Source organism: Hippichthys cyanospilos, chromosome 18 (assembly GCF_059441005.1).
Source record: "Hippichthys cyanospilos isolate Australia breed blue-spotted pipefish chromosome 18, RoL_Hcya_1.0, whole genome shotgun sequence".
NCBI classification, from domain to species: domain Eukaryota; kingdom Metazoa; phylum Chordata; class Actinopteri; order Syngnathiformes; family Syngnathidae; genus Hippichthys; species Hippichthys cyanospilos.
This window is the reverse complement of record NC_142386.1, coordinates 2,014,856-2,037,494: the sequence shown is the minus strand read 5'-3', so window position 1 is coordinate 2,037,494 and position 22,639 is coordinate 2,014,856. Positions and strand designations below refer to the sequence as shown.

The window sequence follows — 22,639 nt, the reverse complement described above, 5'->3', positions numbered from 1 at the left end:
AGGACATTCTCAAGTGTCATGTAGGGCTCCCTCACAAAGTAAAAGAATGAATACTCGTGATATTTTGCACATTTTTAATCAACAGTAAAAAAAGGTTTTTATTAATGTACAGGCTGTAAACAAAAACTCATGTTGAAAAGGAGACGGCACAAACACAGAATAACTTCTTGGAGGAGGAAGGACATGGCAGGAGGAACACTTGTTTTTCTTTTTTAATAACAATAACAATAATAATATAACAAGGTCGGCACTCCCTGCAGTCAGTATCCAACACGACACACATGAACACATGAAATGCACAGAGAGACTATTTACTTCTTTTTTTTTCTCCTCATATGTGAATGTCTAGCTAACACACATGGCCAACATCAAGACGGCGGCGATAACACAGGAAGTAGGAGGCCAAGCGCAGGAAGTAGTAGTGTGCACGTGTGGGCCGGTGTAACAGTGGCGGCGAGCCGCGTATGAAAAGTGGAAAAAGTTCAGGGGGTTTGTCCATATTTCAGATTTCAATCCTTGGCCCGCGGTGGTGCCCGCCGGCTCATCTTCTTCGTCCCGCTGCGGCCTTCTTGCGACCCTGGACGCAAAAGCGGGATTTTTATTCAATGCACTAACATAACATGTCCTTGCAAACAAAGCAAAAGTGGTCTTAAAACAACAACAACAAAAAACACACACATAAGAAACGCAGATGTCACTGTGTCATGCACGTCATTCTTTTGCCCACCTTGGGTGTAGGCTCCACCTCCTGCTCTTCCTCATCATCCTCGTCTTCCTCATCCTCCGAGTCATCTTTCGCGGCCGCCGCCTTCGACCGCCCTGTCCGTCTAAAACGCAGAACCGCAGCGATTATAACTCCGTGGCGCCCGTCGACGACAATCGATGCTGGCACCAGCGCCACCACCTGAGATTTGGTATTGTGATGAGTCGGCTTACTTTGTTTTCTTGGCGGCGGGTTGAGCCGATTTGGGCGGTCGTCCTCTCCTCTTCTGCGGCGACGACTCGGACACGTCAGAGCTGACGATGAGCGCAAGCACACACGTGGGAAAAACATATAAACTTGACGTGTCATCATCCTATGGATGTGACGCAATGTTGGACACAACTGTCGCTTTAGTGATAATAAATGAAGAGTAGTTATATCCACTCACTTCTTAGTAAAAAAAAAAAAAAAAAAAAATGGGCGGTGATTACTCAATTACCAGATGGAATAACTGATTTGGAAAAGATTCAAAAAGTATTCAGACATTATATATTGTATAGATATTGTATGCTGGCTTAAAATCGATTTTAACGTAAAAAACTTCCTTAAACGCTAGTTAAGCCATTGAGAATTACTGTGCAAGATCTTGATTTCACGATTTTGTCCATTTACAAATGGTTGATTTAAAAAAGACTGAATTAATCGATTTCAATCCATTCATTGCCTAGCCGTTACTTTCCTAACTTACAGTATGTAGATGTATTATATTGCCCTCTGGTGGCCAAGGACCACACATGCATAGAGCCTTTGCATTGTATTTAATGACGTCATCGTTGTTTTTATCACGCACGATACTATTTTATTTTTCTTTCTTTTTCAAAAGTCATTTCCAGTCATTGGAATAGGGCAAGACAAGGTGAACAGTGCTGCGTGTTTTTTTGGCGCTGTGTCACCTTTGCGATCGCCGCGGCGTCCGAGACTGCCTTCCAGCTCTGGTCTTGACTTCCACGTTCTCGGCTCCGGCGTCCTCGTCTTCCTCCTCGTCCTCGGCCTCTTCCTCGGGCCTCTCGTCGTCCTCGTCTTCGTCCTCGTCCTCCGGGGGAGGGGCCGCCTTCTTGCGCCCCCGCTTGCCTTTGGCGGGCGTGGTGTCCTGATTGGCCGCCGCCTTGGGGGGCCGCCCCCTGCGCCCCTTCTTGGGCGGACTGTTTTGCTCGTCTTCCGGCCCATTGTCCTCGTCCCCCCACTGGTCCTCGGACTCCATGGCGGCGCTGACGGCGGTGGCTTTTTTGCGGCCGCGTTTGGGTCTCACATCGGCGTCGTCGCCGGCCGCCAGGCCACGTTTGCGACCGCGGGGCTTCTCGCTCTCCTGGAAAGACAGCAAAAGTTTGACGGGAACTAACGAGCAACTTTCTCTTAATGAATTTTGCTAAAAAAAAAAAAAAAAAAGCACCTTGTCAGTGCTGTCCGATCGCTTCCTGCTGAAGTCCTCGTTTTCACTGTGGTCCAACTCGGTGCTGTCGTGCCTGGTAGGCGAAATGAATGCCAAATTGGAACGGCAAATGAAAATCTGGGGGCGGCGCCCGAGCGAGCGAGGCCGCTACCTGCTCTTGCCGCGCTGCGGCGAGCCGGGATTGGATGAGGACTCGTCGTTGCTGGCCGTCTCCATGCGGGACGATTTGCTTTGGATCTGCTTGCCGGCCGACGACAGCGGTTTGTTGACGGCGCCAAGGACGTTGGCCGACTTGGGCTGCGTGCGATGGCGCGTCAAAAATGTCCGGACGACAAAAACAACAACAAATGTGCTCTCACCTTTCCGGGCGCAAAGAAGGATTTCATCTCGGGCGGAAGATAATTTTTTGTGTTGCTGAAATTCTGAAACGAGAAGCGCGTAGAAATATTTGACTGATATTCTCATCATAAGTAGGGTTGGGAATCGGTCACAAGACAAGTTTTGAACAACAGTTATTAACTACTTTATCGTGGCATTTAAGCAAGTTATGAAGAGCTCTTTTTTTTTGCACAAATAAGTTCACGTTAAACTGATTTAAAATCAGTATGCATTATTCTTGTTATTAAAACAATCTTAAATAAATATTTGTTGGGTATCCAGTGTCCCCCCAGAGAAAAAATAGAGGTACACCTGCATTAGATATGGTCATAAAAATCAAACTCCAAGTACTTTAAGAGATAGAATTTTCTTTTTATAAATAAAAGTGCTTTTTTTTTACTGGTCTGACTTCAAGGGGAGACAAATTGCAAGAAAAATAACGACTCAGATCGGCAATACAAAAAGCTGATAAATGAAAATCCGCAAAATCGTGAAGCAGCAATAACTGAATAGTGATGTAGCGAGGGACCTCTGTAATAAACTCAAAATTGATTTAAACTGAACTGATTGACTGAGGAAGATTGAGATTTGTTTTGTTTTTTAGCCCAGTGAATCATAAACCATTTTGGCTACTATACTGTACTTAGAAATAATCAATTGACGATTTTTAGTTGAAATAAATAAACATACGGATCACTTAACTTTTAAGTTAATCAAATTTAGTATAAAGGGACAAACGAACGCCACAAATACGACTGGACTCTGTCGAGCACGCATTACGCCTGAGCCTAGCAACAGACGACGCAGTCGGGATAGGTTGCCAAATGAATTTCGGTTAGCGGCCGTTACCTTATCGGGTTTGGTGAAGAGGGTCTTGGGCAGGACGGGGTCTTTGGGCGACTCCAGGCTGTAGGTGGTGCTCTTGGACATGATGATGTGCATGGCCACGTCGCACACCGTGTACAGTTTCTGCCAAGGGAAGTTGTCGGCACTTGCTCCGTGGGAAACGAGGACGGAGCGGCAGGGCGTACCTCGTTGGTTTTGGAGTCAGCGGGCGACTGCGCGTCCTTTGTCTGCTTGATGTTCTCCACCATCTTCCTGATGAAGGCGTGGCTGTTGTTCTCGTTCTTGGCCATGATGATCTCCAGCACAAACCACAGAGCTCTGACGGGGAAACGAAACAAATATGGACCCGGGATGTTTCAAAGTGAAACTTTTCCCTTTTTTTGTGTAAGTATGTCACGCTCTGGAAAAATGACATTAGCGTTTGTCGTGTGTCTGAAGTTTGAGCCATCAAGTGTGAAACTAAACAACCAAGCTTTGTGTTTTAAGTTTAGAAGCACTTAAAATGCCATGACAGGAAAAGTGCATTTTTCCGGACTGGAACCCACTTTCCACTAAATTTTGTTCTGGTGACTCCTCTGGAAAATGTTTGTTTTCCCCTTTTGCACATGCTTTTCTTCAGGGTTAGTTAGAGTTCTATTTTGTCATTGGCGTTGCAATTTAGTGATCCATGGATGTCACGGCGACACTCCCACTCACTCTTTGATGTCTTTGAGCTGCTCGATGTCCTGCACTTTGACGTAGTCCGGATCGTGCGCCAGCAGGTGGATGACGTAGGGCACCACGTACTCCGGCAGCAGCGAGAACAGTTTGTCTGTTTGAGCACAAAGCATCCCAATCTTTACGATCGATCCATTTTCCACGAGGAAAGACGGGATGGCGGTTTACCGCTGATGGCGGCGTGCTGCTTGAGGTACTCGCGGCGAATGTTGACGTTTTTGACCAGGCACTGGCGTGCGTGGGCCCGCCGCTCCTTGACGGGGTCTTTGGCGCACAGGGCGAAGATGGCCATGTACTCCAGAGGCAGGCGCAGGCGGCACAGGCCCCGGTGCAGCTTTTGCGAGAAACCGTGACGCACCTGGTAGCATTCGTCCTGCAGAGAAGGGATCAGAATGTCGGATACGAATTTGTTGTTCCAAGCGGAAACAGACATAGTTAAGTTTGAAACATTATCCCGAACCGCTTGGGAGCTAGTCAGTTTCTCCACAATAGGGCCAGCAAAAACTGTTCAAAAGACAGATCGGGAATAAGAAATGCTTACTCCTCCCCCCAAAAAATTCTAATAGCAGGTTGAAGACAACTTGTAGTCGTAGTCTTGTATTTTAGCCAGAAAGTTGACGTCAAATCGGTGTTTCCTGGGCCATATAAAATGATGTGCCGGGCCGGCTCTGGCCCCGGGTCTTGAGTTTGACAACTGTGCTGACGTACGTTGATGACCAGAGCGCACAGCTGGTACTGCTCCAGCGTGATGATCTCGTGGTAACACGGCTCCTGGGCCAGCTTCAGCAGCGCGCAAGCGGCGGCCAGGCGGAGCCTCGACATGTCCGGTTTGCTAGCAAAGACACGCGAGGACATGCGTGAGCTACGCCGGGCACAAAGGTTGCCTGAAAAGCGGGCACGCGGACCTCATCTTTCCTTGCTCGGTGAGATCTCCGTCGCTGTGCAGGATGGCCGTCAACATGCGCAGCGTGGAGTTGCCCGACTTGCTCTGGTTGTTTTTCACGCCGAGTAGCCAGCGCACCATCAGCTTGATGCCCTGGATCTGAAACATCACGGCATTCGCGTTGGCAATATAGTCAACCCTATTTTGTCCACGTTTAGAGACCCGTCCTGACCTTGGCCATGGTCTCAGGAGACACTTCATCATCGGGAACCCAAAGTTTGGTGGTCTTCTTGCCTGGCATCTGCAACCAACAAAAACATGAAAACTACATAGGTCCACTTTGGGATGCTTTTATACGTTCCTGTGATTGCCAAAGCAACCGGAAGCATTCATGAGCTTTTAAATTCAGTGTCTGCCGCCCACTTTGACCAAAATATGAGGTAAAACCTGGCCTCGCACCCTGTCGTTCATGAGCAGATCCTTGACGATGAAATTGGCCACCAGGGACTTGAGAGGGGCGGCAAACTGCTCGGGGGCCAGCTGGGCCAGGTGACCGAGGGTGGTCAGAGGGGTGATGAGCTGCTCCAGGTTGGCCGGGTCCAGACCTTTGTGGAGCGGCTACACCCGGCGCGACGGGTGAAGGGTGAGTAAGGTTCGCGGGCGCAAGAAACCTCACCGGAAGACGGCCTCACCTCGAAGATCTGCGCGAAGTGAGTGTCCCGGTTGGCGAACATGGCATTGATGCAGTGGATGGCGTACTTGGCCTGGCGAGGCGGCCCCCGCTTGGCTTTGGACTGGAGGACCGGCAGCAGGACACTTGAAAAGGCGGCCACAAACACAATCCCATTTGAAGGATTATTTTTCTTCTTCTTCTCTTTTCCGCTCATTCTCAAAGGCTTCAAAGTACGCACGACTTGATGTGCGGGTAGCTCTCCTCCATCTTGCTGCCCGTGTTCTTGAAGATCTGCAGCGCAGCCTCGGCCACCTTCTCGTCGTCCATCTTCAGGCAGCCCAGCAGAGACTCGAAGGTCTCGGCCGAATGGAAGGACACCGGGTGCGTGAAGGACAACACCTGGGGGCCACCATTTCAAATTAGGCTCAAGTGTGTCATACTTTTATCTTTCGGTAAACACGTTACTTGAACGACCTTCATTCTGGCCAGAGTTTAGATTCGACTTGCTTTCCTCTTCATCAGACAGTGAAAGACTTACAAATTTTAAAATTCAAAAATTAAAATCTTGAAATTTATAAGAGGTTTATATATTTTTAAGTTTTTGATTTTAAAATTCGTAAGTCTTTCCCTTTATGATAAAGAGGAGAGCAAAAGTTGAATGAACAAATGTTAATACTTTTCAAACGCACAGGAGGTATGATTATAAACGTTTCACATTGCATGTCTTTATTAAAAAGCATGACTTTATTTGAAACTGACTTCAGAGCATACACAAAGAAGTTATTTGGTTACGGTCGCTTTGATCTGTGACATCAAAAATGTTGATTGTGTTCCATAGTAAAGAAATGTATTTAATTTGATTCAACAAAAAAAAAGTCTGTCCACTTCTCAAGTAGGTGAGCGTTAGTGAAGAAGCCCTTCCTACCTTGAGCAGTTCCAGGCCGGCCCTGATGGCGGTGTCTGTTGGAACGCCCTCCTCGTCGTCGTCGGCTGTTCCCTCGATGGATTTGTTGACCTGTTTGATCAGAGCGCTGACGAGAGCGGGCCAGCGCGCAATGAGACTTTGCGGCAAGACGCACTACAACACCGCCCTCCGCCGCCTACCTGATGGACTCAGTGTCGATGTGCACGGGAGCAATTCTCTCCAAGAGGAACTTGACCATTTCCAGGAAAGGATTGCTGGGCTGCTTAGGACTGCCCAGCTTCTTTGTGATGTCTCGCTGCATGGAAGAAGATGAGAGAAACAAAAGTACATTTGAAATAAAATGGCATAAGAAAGGGGGAGTGCTGGTGTAAAGCAAAAACCTACTCACCACGCAGACCTCAGCCTGCTTGCAGGAGCACGAAGGGCTGACCAGCGTCTCTAGTTGGTCCCGGATGCGCTCGTCGTCCTCCAGGACCTGAGCCAGCTTCTTGACAAAGTCTTGAGCCTTGCCCGGGTCTGGAAGGTTTCCTGACACACACAAACAAACAAGATGAGAAGAAGACATATCAAGGAACATTGTCTTTGGAATTCTAGTTCCAATGTTTCCTGCCACAGTAACTTACGGGTGATGACCATGACTTTGGCGAAAACCGCTTTGCTGGATGATTCGGACTGCGAACAGCAAAAGCAAATTCATCAATGAACGAACGAAACAAACGCACTGAAAACATATGCCCTGAGGGCCTCATCAGAGTGGGAACACAAACTGCATTTGCTTGCTTAAATTCACTGTTGTTGCCAATTTTGTCCACAAGAGGTCGCACACAAGACCACTAAAATGACAAATGGCTGCTAAAGTTTGACGCACTCATTTTTGTTAAAGGGACAATGTGTAAGATTTAAACCCGACATTGCATTTTATTAGTCGATCACTGTGTCGCTTAATCTTACGCATCTTCCCTTAAATGACTTGACATTCCTGGACTAAAAGTACCAGGTTACAGGCTACCTTGGGTTTCTTGACCAGGTCCAGCAGGTCTTTGACATTGTGCCTCAGCAGATTTTGACACTTCCACATTTCATTGAGGGCTCTGCAAGGACAGAATCAAGGCCGGACTCATAAATCTATTCGAGGGAATTTACCCGCAACTCTCGCTGGACTTGGAAGTGGACTCACTTGACAGCGTTGGTGTCCAAGGTGGCATAGAGGTAGTAAAGACACTTCATCCTCTCTGCTGTCTCCAAGTTGTGAGGAACCATGTACTGGGCAAAGACACGCTCCACCAGCAACCTGTGCAACAGGACAGGACAGTCCAGAACATGACATCGGCCCTGATGCTTGTGGGACATGGGTTCTCAAAGACAAACCTGTCATCAATACTGTTCTGGTAATAGATGTGCAGCAACTTGTCTTTGATCCAGGAGATCTGCTTGGAAGCCTCGCGCCCGCCTTCGCCCTGCAGCGAATACTTCCTGTAGATGGACGCGAGGCCCATCATGGCCTCCTTGCGCACACGCCACTGTGGGGGGAGGAAGGGGGAGGTGTCAAACAGGAATGCGCCCCTTTTTTTCAAAGGCACGGCGGGCACCGCACACCTTACCCTCTTGTCCAAAGTGCGTTCTTTGACAAAGTTAAGCAAGGCGTCGTTGACGAGAGAGAGTGCCTTCTTGGCAGCTGTGACGATGGAGACGATGACGTCGTGGCGGATGGCCTCCTCCGGGTCATGCGAACGCACCCTTAAGAATTCTGCAAACACATGTACAGTGGAGGAGCGTAGTGTCAAAATTGGATCATTTCACGGATATTTTCATACACACGCGTTTTTTTTCTTGCATTAGAATAAATGACAGTGTGACTAGCGGCTGCGAGGTACCAGTGAGATCTTTGGCCAAGTCCGGGTGGTTCATGAGACAATGGCTGGCAAACTTGACGCACTCCAGTCTGATAGGGACGTGAATGTCGTTGAACCTTTGGGGGAGGGCGAGAGTGTTGATGTAAGACGTGCTGGTCAATCCCAGAAAAATCCATTGGAAGGGCTCTACCTGCCCAGGTAGCACTGCCACAGCGGTTTATTCTGCGCCGCCAACTCTGAGTCCTTGGCGCCGAACATCTTGGCTAGCAGCTTGACTACTTGCAACCTCTCATCGTTGTCATTACTCTGCGCAAAAAAAAAGAAAACAACACAAAGTAAATATGAAATATGAGGTCTTTTTTTTTTTTTTTGAAGTACCTTGAGCTTGAACTCGAGCTGCGGCAGCACGGAGAGCAGCAGGTGGCTGTCGATGTTGTAGAGCTCCAGTATCAAGTCGAAGACGTGCTCCGACAGGTCGCTCACCGACGTCTTGCCCAGCATCAGCACCAGGTTGAAAAACTGCACACACGCGTACAAACATGAGCCAGCCCGGGCCTGAGAAAAGACGGGAATCTCCCAAGCATCTCACATTGGTGATGTAGGGCTCGATGGCCTGAGCCGTCCTCTTCAGCAGAGCTTTGGCCAGATCGTACGCTTGCTTGTTCAAATTCTGCACAAATACAAAGGGCTTTCAGAAAATGATCAACTCTCAACAAATTTATAACCGATCTGAGGCCATTTTAACCAAATTGAAGGCCAACTGTTTGAAGAACCCGAGAAACTGCTTTTAGTATCATTCTAGCCCTTTTTAAGGCATGCTTGAATCATCATACTACATCAGTTTGCTTTGCGAGACAGAATAATAAAAGAAGACAACTTAAGTTTTCATTTGAAAGGATTGTGCCTTTTTCCACAAAAAAACAGCAAGTGGACAACTGCTACTCTTTAAAGCCAGGTATCAATTTTATAGGTTTTATACTACAAAATAAGATGAATCTGCATAATAAAAAATGTATAGCTAAACACATTGTCTTTTAACAGGAAATTGCACTACCTAAATGTGACAAACTATTGCACAAATGAAAAAGATTCATATTTCTCAGTACATTTATGACAAACGATATGAAAATAAACTTTCTCAAGTTGTGTTAGCGGCTAACACAAAGGATTCAGGAACCAGAACTTAGCAGTTGTAGTACTGCTTCTAAGCTGCAGGGGGCTCACTGAATGAGTGTAAACGATTGAAAGAAAAACGAGGATGCTTAACAGTGTGTCGTGTTCGTGTAGGTATGCAATACACACCTTGTGAGCTGGCACCAGGTTGACTAGGACAGTGTCCAGCAGCTCCTGAGACACGGTGTCACCCTCGCAGATGATAGAGCTCATCAGGTCCACCATGTGCATGTGCACCTTCTGGTTGTGGCCATTGCTATGGAAACAAATGTTGGAAAGAGGCTCAGGACAGACGCCAGAGCGGGAACGGGGCGGGAGTGGGTCAAAGAACTTACTTGATGACCTGGAAGAGAGTGCGGTACAGCTGGGTGAAGATCTCGTTGCTGTCCTCCAGCTCGAAGCAGATGTTGTAGGATTTGACCCAGGCGATGTTCTGCACGGAAAAAAAGAACAGCCAAAAGGTCTGACTACCCATTCAAACACATGAGACGATTGGAAAAGCCAGGGTGTCCTCGACTTGAGCACATTGGGACCTGAACGAGCTCAAAGATAGACACCATAAAATAAAAGCATGCTACAGCGGACACAAATGAGTGAGTGGGTGAAGGCAAAATGCAAAACACACACACACACCTCTAGCAGATAGAAATATCTGTTGAACTGAGCGCTCTTTGTGTCCTCCAGACCTTTTAGTTGCCTGGTGATGAACATGAAAATGTCCTGCGGAGAGCAAAAAGAGTACAAATAATGAGTAGGTAGCAAAAGGAAGCGGGATGAAGGAGATGTTCCGCTACCTTCAACTTGTCTGGCGAGGTGTAAGGCGCCTCGGGAGCATAGATGCGGAAAATGTCGGCCAGGCAGCACGCCACCAGCAGGCGCACGTCCTTGTCGGGGTGCTTGAGGAAGAAGTCCGAAGCCAGGTGCAAGGCCAGGTTCAGGTACAGCTCTTTCTCCTCCTCCGAGTCTTGGTCCATGTCCATGAAGGTCTTCACCACCATCTGGAGTCGGAATAAGAATCACCAATGAGTCTCAGAAGACACGGGCAAAAATAGGCGTGAGGAGGACTCACCTTAAGGCGGCGCACCATCTCCTCCTTGGAGATCTTGTCGGAGATCTCCTTCACCCCTGGGGGGTAGGTGACCTTCCCGTCAGTGGCTCGAGCTTTAGAGTGAGCCATCCTCTTGAGCTCTTCACTGCCTGAACACACAAGCGCAACAACGGCGGCAGCTTTTGAGATTGGGGGGGGGGGGGATTGAAATCCCCCCCCCCCCCCCCCCCCCCCCCCGTCCAAACAAACAAAGTCTGCTGTCTGAGAAGTTTTCGGCTTTTGAAAAAGAGCCAGTCAAGTTGCGAGTAAGTTACATGCTAGTAGAGTGAGGGAGGGAAAGAAAAAAAAAGAGGGCGAGGCTAGCAAGCGTATGTGTGGGTGATATAAACCATTAATAAACAAATAAACTACCATCATATTTCGAATCAATTCTTTTTTTTGCTGTAGATCTAGTTATTTTATACCAAGTGTCACTATTTATATATAAATATGAGCTTTTTACGTCTAAAAACGGCTACATAGGTGGAATATTGCTCGAAATGCCAAAATTAACAAGCAAATATTTTTTGTAAACACGTCTTGTAAAGAACCCATCCAGCATTCTGTCACTTTTACCAAATCTCAAATGCAAATTTCAGCACATTTTCAAAGCTTTTAATTTTAAAATGATGACTTGATCAAATTAATTGAGTTTTGACATTTGAATGTTGTATTTACACTGAGAACTAAGCAGTGGTGTTCAATCCCACTTCATTCCAGACCGACACCAGTACGATTACTCAACAATAACCATAGCAAAAGCTGATGTCGCCAGTACTTTTGATATCCAAAATTTCCAGATATTGGCCAGATATTTGCCCGATACCGATTCTTGGTATATGCACATACTCTCCCATGGCTACAAATAAAACCCAGCTTGAATGAGCCATGCATTCAATTTGCTTTTTAACAACTTGAATAACAAGGGATGAGAGGAGAATTTCATTAGCGATGACATCATTATGAGCTGCTGGCTCCATGTAACTCCAGTTTCTGGCGTTTACTGCCCGGTTGCCAGACAAAACTCAAGACCCTCAACAGGCTCAATTGAGAGGAACAGACCAAAATGTTGAAATCACACGTGCCTTCAAAACAGTGCATATGGAAAAAATGTGTGGGGACACAGCAGCAAGTAAACAAACACTGACAAAAGAAAAAACGGGCTAGGGCATTCATTATAAGCCAGCACAACTTCAGTGAGTGGTGCTCATTTCATTTAAGTTAACAGTTGCCATGTTACACACATTTGCAAGATAAAACTCAACAAAGTCCCCCTTATTAAGTACAGCACTAGTCAAATTTGGAGACACCTTTTTTCTCCAAAGATATTATTGCTCTATATAACAACAAAACGAAAACCCAGTGAAAATAAAAAAGTGCGCTCTGTGAATCGATGCTTTATATTGTACAATACTAATTCTACTTATGATACATATTCATCTAACAAGCACCAAGTTCGTTGTAACAATGGCAATAAAAGAATCCAATGCTATTCCGCATTATAAAAATGGCCAAGAAAAGATGCGCAAAGCTGTCGTCTAGCCAAAAACTACCGAATTTGCCGCATGTTTTGATAAAGACTTTTGATTGACCTAAGAATCAATGTGTATAAGCATTGAATTAGATCGTGATTCCAAACTTTTGATTTTTGTCTGTTCCTACAAGTTGACGAGTGAAAAGTGCAGTTGTGATGTGACGAATCCGTTGAGATTCATTTGTTATTTTGCAATAACACAGAATACAAATGACAGCTATTGCTGTTTATTGGTAGGGGGAACAGAATGGCATCCGGTTGAGCGGGTCCAACTAACGCTCAAAATTAGAAATAATTAACATCCTAGAAAGGTCTATTAGGGTTCGGTTGTTTTATTGTTTTGTTTTTTTACATAGGCGATGAACCGAGTAGCCTCGGGGAGCTAATCCGGCTAGCCAGCTAACTCTCTCGCCAGCTAGCTAGCTAGCTAGCCGAGGAGCTAACGCGGCGCCAAGCTCAGTGATGACAGAGAGGGCGGACGCTCGGCTCGGCTCGGCCACGAACAAAAACATCCCCGCGACCGGCCGCTACCTCTCGGCCACAAAGCACCCTCGCTCACTGCCGTTTGGTCACCCGCATGGCTCGGCTGTGCTCGCTCACAACAGGCTAACGTTTATTCGCGGGCGACGAGGAGCGCCGCGCTCAGCTCAGCTCAGCTCAGCCGAGACGCGAAGGATCGGACGCGGCAGCCGAGCCAGCCAGGCGGGCTGCGCTCCGGCTCGCAGTCGCGGCAAGCGGGGCGTTTTTCTCGCCTGACGTTTCTTCTCGTGCCTTCGCCATTTGGGTGGATCGGGGCGACGGGTGCGCGATAACGGTGGCGTTTCGTTACCTGTTAGTGCGGAATTGTGCTCGCTCGCCGTCCTCCTCTGCAGCGCTCTTCCCCCCTCCTGGCTCCAAAATGGCGCCAATCTGTGAGAGTTCGCCGCATCGCCGGCCCGGCGATTGGCGCCCCCTGCAGGCGCTCAGGGGAAGCACGCCCATTGGAGCCAGGGGCGTTTCTGGATGGCGGAGGTTTGATAAATGACCTCTTTTGATAAATAATAACCATAATAATCCAAAACCAACCAACAATGGAAAATATTTCAAAGACAGGGGTGGCCAAACTCTGTCCTGGAGGGCCGCTGTCCTGCATGTTTTCCAGACGTCTTTGCCCAACGCACGTGATTCAAATGATCAGGCTTCTGTTGAGCTTTGGATCAGAAACCAGGAAAACACAAGGGATACCGGCCCCCGAGGACCGGGTTTGGATACCCCTGGACTAAGAAAATGGATGAAACGAAGCCCCATGAGCCAATTTTGCTATTTTTTTTATTTCAACTCTAGATGGCACCATTGAAGAAGCAACGGAACTGGTATACTGTACCGTATACTTATATCCATTGCGCTGACCTTTATAATTCAACATTATCCCCCGGCCCCACCACACACACACACACTCACACACACAAAAAGACAACACATTTGCTGGCAAATATGTCAAAATGAATGCTCGCGGCACGCTATTTTTTGCTCCTCTAGATGACACTCTTGCTTTAAAAAGCACCGGGAAATTCAATAGCGTCCCAATCTTTATCTTCAAACCATGGGACGGAGCAAATATTTTTAGATAATGTATCACGAGTGCTTCACTTTGCAATCACCACCAAATATGTAGAATTAGGCCCCATAAGATTATGTAATTTAATTTTAACGTAGAGTTGAAAGCTCGAAACCATTGTGACAAATGAACACTTGGCCGACTTACTGGAAAATATTGAAATCGATTCAAATGTATTACGATCGTACTTTGGCGTATAATGCCAACAAGGTGCTTTCAACACTGCATTTGAATCAACTTTTCAAGCCAATTCATCGACTTGAAAGTGAAAGCTCAAGTTAAAAAGCGTAAGCACATGGTCGGCAGCGTTCCCAATTAGCAAATCGGCGCCTACTTCTCGGTCCAATTACAAGCGAGCGTATAAACCGGGGCGGGTGGCGCCCGGATCCGCTTTCGCTCTGCGGCTCCACGCGGGATGGAGGGCTCGCAGTCCACCTTAATCCCTCCCCCATACGGCGTGTGCTGGGCCGAGCCGGAGGCGCGCTTCGTGGTCCCGCGCGGCTTCAACTACCTGGAGCTGTGCAAGGCCATCGTTGCCCGGGCGGAACCGGGCCCCTGCGCCCGAACCCGGGACCGCGGCGTGCAGGTCAACGCCAAAGTGGACAAGACGGTGCAGTGCTCCCTGGGGCCCAAGACGCTGCGGGAGGGGGAGGACGACGAGGAGGAGGAGGAGGTGGGCGACGACGACTGCGGCCGCATGAAGCTTCCCCGCACGCCAACGCTCAACCAGCCGCCGTCCATCTACTCGCCCGTATTCAAGCGAGCTGGCTTTCCGTTCGATCTGGGCGAGGGAGAGGCAGCGGAGGCGGAATCACGTGACGAGGGGCGAGAGAGTCAGGGTCAGGTCCCAAAGGAACCCGGACGTCGTACTCACAGGCTCTCCAATTTACAGGTGGGTGTTTAACTAAGAGCAAAGTCAATCAAGAAACGGGACGAAATGAACCAGCAGAGGAAGCTCTATATCGGTGGTGTCCAAACTTTGGCCACAAAAATCCCCACGTGTTGTGAATGTGTCTGTTGTATAGTTCCTGGAGCAGCGGTACGGCTTCTTCCACTGCAAAAAGTGTAACATCCGGTGGGAGAGTGCTTACGTGTGGTGCATCCCAAGCACCAACAAGGTCAATTTATCTCCAGTGGATTTCAAAAATCTACACACCCATGGTCAAATAAAAGTTTTTCTGGTATATGGGGGGAAAAAAAAGACCAATTAACCCGCATGCCAAATTTCCGGTTTGAAAATATCAGATTTAAACGCCTTTGATTGATTTGCAGGTGTACTACAAGCAGCTCTGCCGGAAATGTCAGATGAGCTTCAACCCCTTCAGAGTGGAGTCCATCATATGCAAGGTAGGAAGAGCTGCAAGAGGCTTTATTCTTGAGGCGTGCGGGGGATTGTCAATTGAAAGGAGTCTGGTCCAGAGCTGCTGTCAGACGTGCTGCAGCTGCGAGAAGAAGCAGAGGCACATCAACATGACCAAGCCTCACCGTCAGGATCTGTGCTGCCGATGCCGGGGCATGGAGCTCTCCTGCGACGTCACCTACAGCTTCAAGTATATCGTCTGACTTTGTCGCCGTCGTGTCATCGGTGCTCTTTCCTGCCTCGTCAAAGAATTAAACTGAAGCGCATCTCAAGTGTGGAATAGGAACTTGACCTTTTTTGGTTGTGGTTGTTGACCCAGAAGTGCAAATCACTCAAACGCACGCAAAGGAAAAAAAGCACACAAGAAAAAGTAGCGCACTAAATTTCCCTTAGGTGTGGGTGGGGGAAAAGGGTGTGGACTGTACTGACTGGACAACGGACACTCATTTTTGAGGACGACGCTAATCCCGTGACGTCTTTTTTTCTATTGTTAAAAATGAGCGCCACCAGCAATTCATGTTGTGATTGTGATCATAATTCAGGGCCACTGTAAAGAAGACTAAACTTTGGAGAAAATGCTCGGTTTCAACTTTTACTTTGGACAGCAAGTTGGACAGAACTGATCAGGACGTCACACAAAGGCTGCAAAAGTATTTACAAAGTGGACAAAAACAACTAGTGTCAATCTAAAAAGCATTTTTCTTAAAAGTGCAATTTCTCGTTCATTGGCATGCACACAGCATGAGCACGAGCTTGAAGCTCCTTCAGTAGCGCACACAAACAGATCATCTTTCACACTTATCAATTTGATCAATAATAAATATTTGCAACACTCCCTAAAGGATGCATGCAGGTCACATGACTGATGAGGGGTGGGGAGTGGTCAGTAGTCTTTTGTCAGTGCTGAATGTCAGCACGCACACACACGCACACACACTCACATCCTCCTGAGAGGGAGCCTATTCATTTGTGTCCACTGTTGTGTCCATTTTGTCTCCGCAAAATAAAAGGCAACCCACCCAAATGCATGACCAATAAAAGGCCAGGATGTCCTTGACTGAGGACACTAGGACTTAGAAGTGTAGCTCCAATGAGCCAAATAATGGAGACCAAAAACTAATGTAAACAAAAGTTGACACATATGAATGGGCTGGCTCTTAGGTGGCTATACTGCACTTTGTCTCTGAGATAAACACACAAATTGCTACAGGTTCAACATCCAAGCAAAAGATGAGAGTGGCATCAGGGGGGTGCGGCAGTTGCCAAGGTGCTACGGTGTCACGGCAACGTGTCTTTGATGTCTTTGACCTTTCAGTCATCTAGGGTCAAGTTATTCCAGCATTTGGCGTGTCTCACAGTAAGTAACACTTCCTCCTGTAGGTCCATTTAGTGCAACGGGGACAATCCGGGACGGGGCATCGCAGAGCGTTTCTGCCGCAGCCCCTTTAAGTCATTTTTCTAGGCGCTAGTGTGGGGTGGATGTCGGGGTTTGGCGTTCTGGAGCCCCCAGCTTCAGGTCCGTGTACTAGTATGCTCCTTGTCTTCATTAGTAAGACGACTCGCAATTAGAAGGGGTGTCCCGATCCGATAAGGCTATCAGTCGGCAAAATAAAAGGGACCGGTCCGATCCAGACTCAGCCTCCTGTCCTGTTTTCTCATCCCCGATTCCGCTGACAGTATCGCTCATCTCTTTCAACATTTTAGAAAGAAAAAGAACTAAAAGCATATGTCATTCTTGCCGACATCGTATTGGATCCTTATGGGATATAAGTCACACTTAAGTCAAGTAAGTCGTAGTTAGAGTTTGTTGACCTTAAATGGTAATGGATAGTGAGCTAACGCTAATCTCGATTTCTAGCCGGTTAGCATAGACAAATCCTATAGATTAAAGAAATCAACTCAAGTTTTACTCGATAGGAGGATCGATCTTAAAAGTGGCAGCCTTCGTTGTACCGAGACACCCACTTTTGGCACCCTAGTACAAGCTGAAACTATTCCAAATGTTAGGTCTGGACTTCAGGGGGCTCGGCGCTCAGTAACCCCCCAGCTTTCAGAAGGGGCAGGGCGGCGTGCCCCACCTTGCCTAGGTAGCGAGAAAAGGGTGCGCTGGCGCCCCCCAGGGGGCAGCAACAACCCCACGCCGCCGCCGCCGCCGCCGCCTCTCCCGGATCCTCCGGACGAGGTGAAGCGAGAGGCCCGGAGGCTTCAAGGACGCGGTACGCCGGGGGTGACCGAGGGAGGTGCCGGCGCAGCGGGGCGTGGGGCGGCTGGTCAGAGTCACTCAGCAGATTTGGCTGGGACGCTACGGTCGGCAGGGCGTCCGGTTTATCCGGTCCTCCGAAATGCCGCCCCGGTCCGGACAAACGGAGTAGCGGAGGAAAGTCTAGAAGGGGTCGGAGAAGGTGGCGGGAGCCGCGTTCGGACGGCATACGGGAGGCGGCTCCTCGGTACGCCTCCCGGGGAGCTGGTGTCAGAGGCTGGTCCCGGAGGCGCTGGAGTCGGGGAGGTAGGTGGTGACCACGCGGTAACCCTGAGCGCGGCGGATCATGTCACGAATCTCGCCGTCCAGTTCCAGCAGCTTGGAGCAGATCAGGCCCAGGTCCTGACGGGAGCCCACCAAAGCGATGGTGCCCGTCTGGCCCAGAGTCTGGTGCCGGAAGTACACGTTGAGCAGAGTGTGCACCTCCGTCTCAGAGGCGCCGCCGAAAACGCTGTGGGGCCAGCGGCGCCTGCGGGCAAATCAAACCGCCGATTTAGCGTCCGCCTGGCGACATTTCCTGCATGCTGTGTGTGTGTACCTGCACTCCTGGATGTAGCGGACGGCCTTAGTGAAATCGCGGCTCCTCAGACACTCCAGGATGGCCTTGATGGCCGCCTCAGACGACGGGAAGCTGGGCACCGCCGTAGCGGCCGCGTGGGCGGCGCGGGCGTGGACCGAGCGGGCCGAGCCCTGGCGCTCTAGGTCGCCGGCCACCGCCGCCTCCGCCGCCTGGAGGCTGCCGCGAAGCTCGCTCAACTCCCGAGACATGTTCAGCAGCTAATTGAAAATTGACTTTCAGTTAGATGCACTTTCAGTTCATAAATGCCGGTCTATGGAAGATCACATTCGAATCAGCGTGGTTTCTTAAAAAGTGATCAGTAGGAACGACAACTCTGTCAAGCTGCGATCATCAAAGTGTGCAGTTGTTGACATCTGTCACGCCAGCCTATATGGAGCACTTGTGCGCTGCTAGCAAGTGAATACTCAATGCTAAACGCAGGTACAATGAAGCCAGAGCCAGCAAAAAACACTAGTCGCAGGTGTCGTACGGCAATATAAAGTCATTTGTTAGCATTCCGAATTGGAGCTTGAAAATCATGCGGTGGAAAGGCCTACCTCGGGCACAGAGCTGATGGCGTGAACTTGGCCGATGAGCGAGCAGTAGGACTGGAAGAGCAGCAGGAGCTGGAAGTGCAGTTTGTAAAGGCGCTGGCACAGCTCCAGTTGCTACCAAAGTCAAGAAAGATCAGCTCAGTTGAGACGTGACGGGCGACAGCGGCCCATCGGGGCCAACTGCGGCGCGCGCGCAGAACCGATTAGCGTTTGGATTCGGCGAGGGCAAAGAGAAGGACAAGAACTTACGGCCAGAGACTCCATTTGCTAGCGCGCGAGAGCGTGTTAGAGGAAGGAAATAGCATCAGTCAGACACATGCCAAGTCACACAGTCAGCATCCACGATGCCGACCCTGTTGTCCGACTCAAAGGAGACATACGGTATTATGCTTGCTTATATATTATTATATTGTAGGGGTCCACCCTGCAGCGTTTCAAAATTTTCTTCCTTTGGCAAAACAACAGTGTGAAGACACCCGGGAACGCTTCAATAGTGCACAGCAAACATGAAACAAAGCCAAGTGCAAAGAGCAAAGGAGAACAGGAAGAAGACACTTAAAGAGTTGCCTACTTTCTCCTCGGAGTCTCCGGGCTGGCAGGTGACCACGTTGTCGCTGGGGCACCTGGGAAATGTGTCCTTACAGCTGCGCAGCCACTGAAGGACACAACACACCAAAGGCACTTTTACTTTTTTTACTTTTTCTTTTTTTAATCAATGGAACCAATTTACATTCTGCACACCTACTGTGTCCCCTAAAATGAAGATCTGATGTACTGTACTAGTATGTTTCACACTAGTTGATCAAGGGACCTTTAGTTCTTGGAACTTTGATTTCCAGCAATGTTTACTTGTCAGAAGCAACAATGTTTAGCTTTTGGTACATGAACTTCCAGTAACCTCTGCTTCGGGGTACAGGAAATTAATGTGAATTTTTGGTACCGGTACCTACATTTGGTACTTGTGGTACATGAAATGTTGATTCGGGTTTGTTCCAGAAAATTCTACTTCTTGAAGGTTTTAGTTCTATTTAATTCTGGGTATAGTATTTGTAGTTAGCAGGAGTAAAAAGTTGCTAGTAGCTATGTTCTGCACCAGTCAAGAAGTTCCAGGACCTCTCATAAGTAGAAGGTCTTCTTCCGGCCGCAACAAGGAGTACAGTATATTTCAACACTAAGGTCCAAACATAATCCTGCTCCTGGGGATCCTTGCTATAATGTACCGTGACAGCCGCATCCTCCTTTGTGTTGTAGGTGTCCAAGTACTCCTGCAGCTCCAGCGCGCTAAACTTCATCTTCTCCAGGAGGCCATAAGACATGATCTAAAAAGCAAGAGATGTGAGGCCAGAGTCCACAATGCGCCCAAGGGACCCCTCGCGCGCGGGGGACCCACCGTGTCGGCGTCGATGTAAATGGTCGGGCAGTCTGAGCAGGTGGTCAGCATCTGAGAGGACTTGAGGAACTTGGAGCCGATCCCTCGCAGGCCCTCGCCTAGGTAAGAGGCCACGTCCGTGGTGAGCGTGCAGAATTTCCCCTGGAGGTTCTGGAGAAAGGGGAGTCGACGACGAAGACTTCAGACTGCGAATGGGGTTTATTTTCCGATGCCAAGGTTTCGCGGAGGCCTCACCCTGAAGAGCGACGAGAAGACCTGGAAGGTGTAGACGGCGCACGAGCCGTCCGAGTCGGTCACCAGCTGGTTGACGTGGCAGCGCCACGCCTCCTCGGCGTCCTCGCACACGGCCGGCTGGAAGGCGGCCAAGATGGCGGAAAAAAACGGCGACGGCGGAGGAGGGAAGCCCAGGTCCTCCAGGTCGTCCACCTCCTCACGTAACCTGTCGCCGCCGTCATCAAAAACATTTGCCAAAGTTCAATCGAATATCACCATCATCATCGAATATTTTGAAATACGATCTGTCCATAAAATCAACCGAAAAAAAAAACCACACGGCACCACAGCAATAAATAAATAAATAAATTCAGATCGCACCCACAATATTATTTCCCGTTCACCTGGGTAGGCCGTTTGGGTCTAGAAAGTCCAGCGGCGGTTGGCAGTAGTCGAGGCGGCGGTCCAGACGAGGCGTCTGCGCCTGGGCTTGGCCCGGTAAATCCAAGGTAAAACTCTCGCCGCAGTCGGAGCCGGCGGGAAGCTCGTTGGTGCTCAGCGACAGCTCGTCGTCCTGAGCCTGGGTGTCCTCGTCGTCGCCGCACGCCCTCGCCTGCGTGGTCAATGCGTAAAACAATGTTTGGAAACTGCTCGTCAGAGGTCGTCCGATTGGAGGCGGGCCGGCTCAGGGTCAGGTTCAGCAGCAAAAGCTATTAGACTGTGCGGTCAAAAAGTTGGGAGAAGTCCCATTCTTACATGGAGACCGCTGAGGTGGTCGTGCAGCAGCGCCCCTTGTCCCGGCGCGGCGGCGCCAAAAGACTGCGGATCGGCCGACGTGTCGTAAGATGTGGACAGAGAGTCCGTGTGGTTGGTCTCGTCCGACGGGGAGGGATTTGTCTGGAAGAGAAAACCGCAAATCTCAGACGTTCAATGGTGTTATCGTGGCTTCTTCGGACAATATCATTAGTGACATAGTTTCTCTGCAGACAAGACATTAATAAAAAAAAAAAGATGGCGTTACAATATTTATCTATCGGAATAAAATACGCTGAAGGGCAGGGGTAGTGAACGCCGGTTACTCAAGAGCCTCAAGAGACAAAAATAGCACTTTGCTGACATCTTGGTGCACTATGTTCCGGTGAGTGGAGGAGCTTCATTTAGACAAATGTAAGGTAATGCTGCCATCTTGTGCCAAGAACCTATCACACGTACTGCCGAGTTAAGATTTGTCATTTTGGCAGCAAAGAACTATGATAAAGTCGGTTGAGGAGTTTCATTGCCATCTTGATAGGAACTACGTATATCGGTGAGTGAGTTGAGGCGCTATATTTAGACAAAAAGTCATCTCTGGCATCCGGAGCAATTATAAAATACAGTATTTGAATTCATTCGCATTATCGGAGGCAGGGTTTGGTCTCCATTGAGATTTCCGTCGAGTTCCCGAAGGCATCTTGAGTGAGAAAGTGATGCGCGAGGGCTTGAACCCACCAGCTGCGAGTGCGACAGGCTGCGGCTGGTGGAGGACTCCTCTTCCTCAGAGGACTCCTCGGAGTCGTGGGGGTCTTCGTGCCCCAGGCTGGGCGTGCTGCCCGAATGCTGGCTCTCCTCCAGCAGGTCGCCCAGTTCTGTGCTGTCCAGGGATCGGCGCCGCACGCCCCAGTTGAAGTTGTCCACCGTCTCGCCCTGAAGCCAAGGTGCGCAAAAAAGCCGTCGGCGGGCAGAGGGAACAAAAACCGCACCGTGGCTGCACCTACATACAGAATGCTGGGAAAACTTACCTGGAGCTCCTGAACGGCACGTGGAAGAAAGAGAGACAAAGAGATTAGACAGAGACACACACACACACAAACATCTGTAATAAGTACACTAAAAAAAACAAAAAAAAAACTATATACGTCGCAGGGAAACCTCACATGAAGGGGTGCACAGATTTTAAACAATTGAATTGAACAAAAAGACTAATTTACATATTTTTGATTGTCTATTTCTACTAAAAAAAATGACCAAAGTGAACAAATAAAATTATATTCCTGTACATTTCATTAAAAAAAGAAAGAGAAAAGAAGAGGGGGGGTCACCTCTCCGTCCTCCAGCTCCACATCCAGGAAGTCAAAGTCTCGGAAAACCCTGAACTGCTGCTCGCTGGCCGTGTCGTCCAGCGTGTCCTCTCTGGTGCCGCCCTCCTCCGACGACACGCCGCTCTCGCGAAGCTCCGTCATCATGTCCAGGTCTCCGCAAGATGAGAAGATCACCTGGTGGCAAATAAATACATAAATAAGTAATAAGCCAGCTTGCCCCAGCTAAAAAAAAAAGTGCGGCATTTTACCGATGGGTTCTTTGTCAGACCGACTTCTTGTCCGCACAGAGAAAGAACATTTACCAGCTTCTCTCTGGTCCGCTTCTGAAAAAACAAAATGTATTTATTTTAAAAAAAAAAATCTAGAATTGCACAATAGCTCCCTAGGGTTTTGCGTAAGCACCTAG

The 22,639-nt window shown here is 48.8% G+C and overlaps 3 protein-coding genes across 3 annotated transcripts in view; 1 reads left to right on the top strand and 2 right to left on the bottom strand.

Moving 5' to 3' along the window:
* Positions 1–60: 60 nt before the first annotated feature.
* pds5b (PDS5 cohesin associated factor B) lies at positions 61–13,130 on the bottom strand. Its single transcript, XM_088441502.1, has 35 exons — positions 13,052–13,130; positions 10,671–10,798; positions 10,396–10,599; positions 10,235–10,321; positions 9,937–10,034; positions 9,731–9,857; positions 9,018–9,098; positions 8,807–8,947; positions 8,619–8,734; positions 8,450–8,544; positions 8,177–8,322; positions 7,944–8,095; positions 7,753–7,866; positions 7,585–7,666; positions 7,199–7,247; positions 6,964–7,103; positions 6,755–6,870; positions 6,576–6,681; positions 5,889–6,049; positions 5,670–5,793; positions 5,437–5,595; positions 5,210–5,278; positions 5,000–5,136; positions 4,803–4,926; positions 4,263–4,467; positions 4,074–4,188; positions 3,563–3,695; positions 3,381–3,500; positions 2,513–2,575; positions 2,305–2,450; positions 2,154–2,226; positions 1,657–2,069; positions 937–1,017; positions 728–827; positions 61–577 (listed from the first exon to the last, which is right to left on the bottom strand). Exons 2-35 carry the CDS (start codon positions 10,776–10,778, stop codon positions 542–544), a joined length of 4,221 nt encoding a protein of 1,406 aa, XP_088297628.1. The 5' UTR covers positions 10,779–10,798; positions 13,052–13,130; the 3' UTR covers positions 61–541.
* A 482-nt stretch (positions 13,131–13,612) lies between these two features.
* Positions 13,613–15,835, top strand: LOC148408383 (zygote arrest protein 1.S-like). The gene is made up of 4 exons (XM_088441504.1): positions 13,613–14,711; positions 14,845–14,937; positions 15,092–15,166; positions 15,239–15,835. Exons 1-4 carry the CDS (start codon positions 14,235–14,237, stop codon positions 15,380–15,382), a joined length of 789 nt encoding a protein of 262 aa, XP_088297630.1. The 5' UTR covers positions 13,613–14,234; the 3' UTR covers positions 15,383–15,835.
* Positions 15,758–22,639, bottom strand: part of LOC148408382 (protein furry homolog) — a 30,498-nt gene continuing 23,616 nt past the window's right edge. Inside the window, 14 exon segments of the mRNA XM_088441501.1 lie at positions 15,758–17,908; positions 17,978–18,216; positions 18,556–18,666; positions 18,802–18,819; positions 19,124–19,207; positions 19,773–19,871; positions 19,943–20,092; positions 20,177–20,381; positions 20,560–20,768; positions 20,912–21,052; positions 21,644–21,862; positions 21,865–21,942; positions 22,234–22,407; positions 22,482–22,556. Coding sequence (XP_088297627.1) covers positions 17,650–17,908; positions 17,978–18,216; positions 18,556–18,666; positions 18,802–18,819; positions 19,124–19,207; positions 19,773–19,871; positions 19,943–20,092; positions 20,177–20,381; positions 20,560–20,768; positions 20,912–21,052; positions 21,644–21,862; positions 21,865–21,942; positions 22,234–22,407; positions 22,482–22,556 — 2,061 coding nt within the window. The 3' untranslated portion in view covers positions 15,758–17,649.

Bases quoted from the DNA above. Each gene is read 5' to 3' on its own strand.
- pds5b (XM_088441502.1), bottom strand. From the start codon at position 10,778: ATGGCTCACTCTAAAGCTCGAGCCACTGACGGGAAGGTCACCTACCCC. The intron at 2,070-2,153 runs GTGCTTTTTTTT...CTGTCTTTCCAG, and splicing joins GATCGGACAGCACTGACAAG to GAGAGCGAGAAGCCCCGCGG. The intron at 1,018-1,656 runs GTGACACAGCGC...GCTCATCGTCAG, and splicing joins ACGCCGCGGCGATCGCAAAG to CTCTGACGTGTCCGAGTCGT.
- LOC148408383 (XM_088441504.1), top strand. From the start codon at position 14,235: ATGGAGGGCTCGCAGTCCACCTTAATCCCTCCCCCATACGGCGTGTGC. The intron at 14,938-15,091 runs GTCAATTTATCT...ATTGATTTGCAG, and splicing joins GCATCCCAAGCACCAACAAG to GTGTACTACAAGCAGCTCTG. The intron at 15,167-15,238 runs GTAGGAAGAGCT...AGTCTGGTCCAG, and splicing joins TGGAGTCCATCATATGCAAG to AGCTGCTGTCAGACGTGCTG.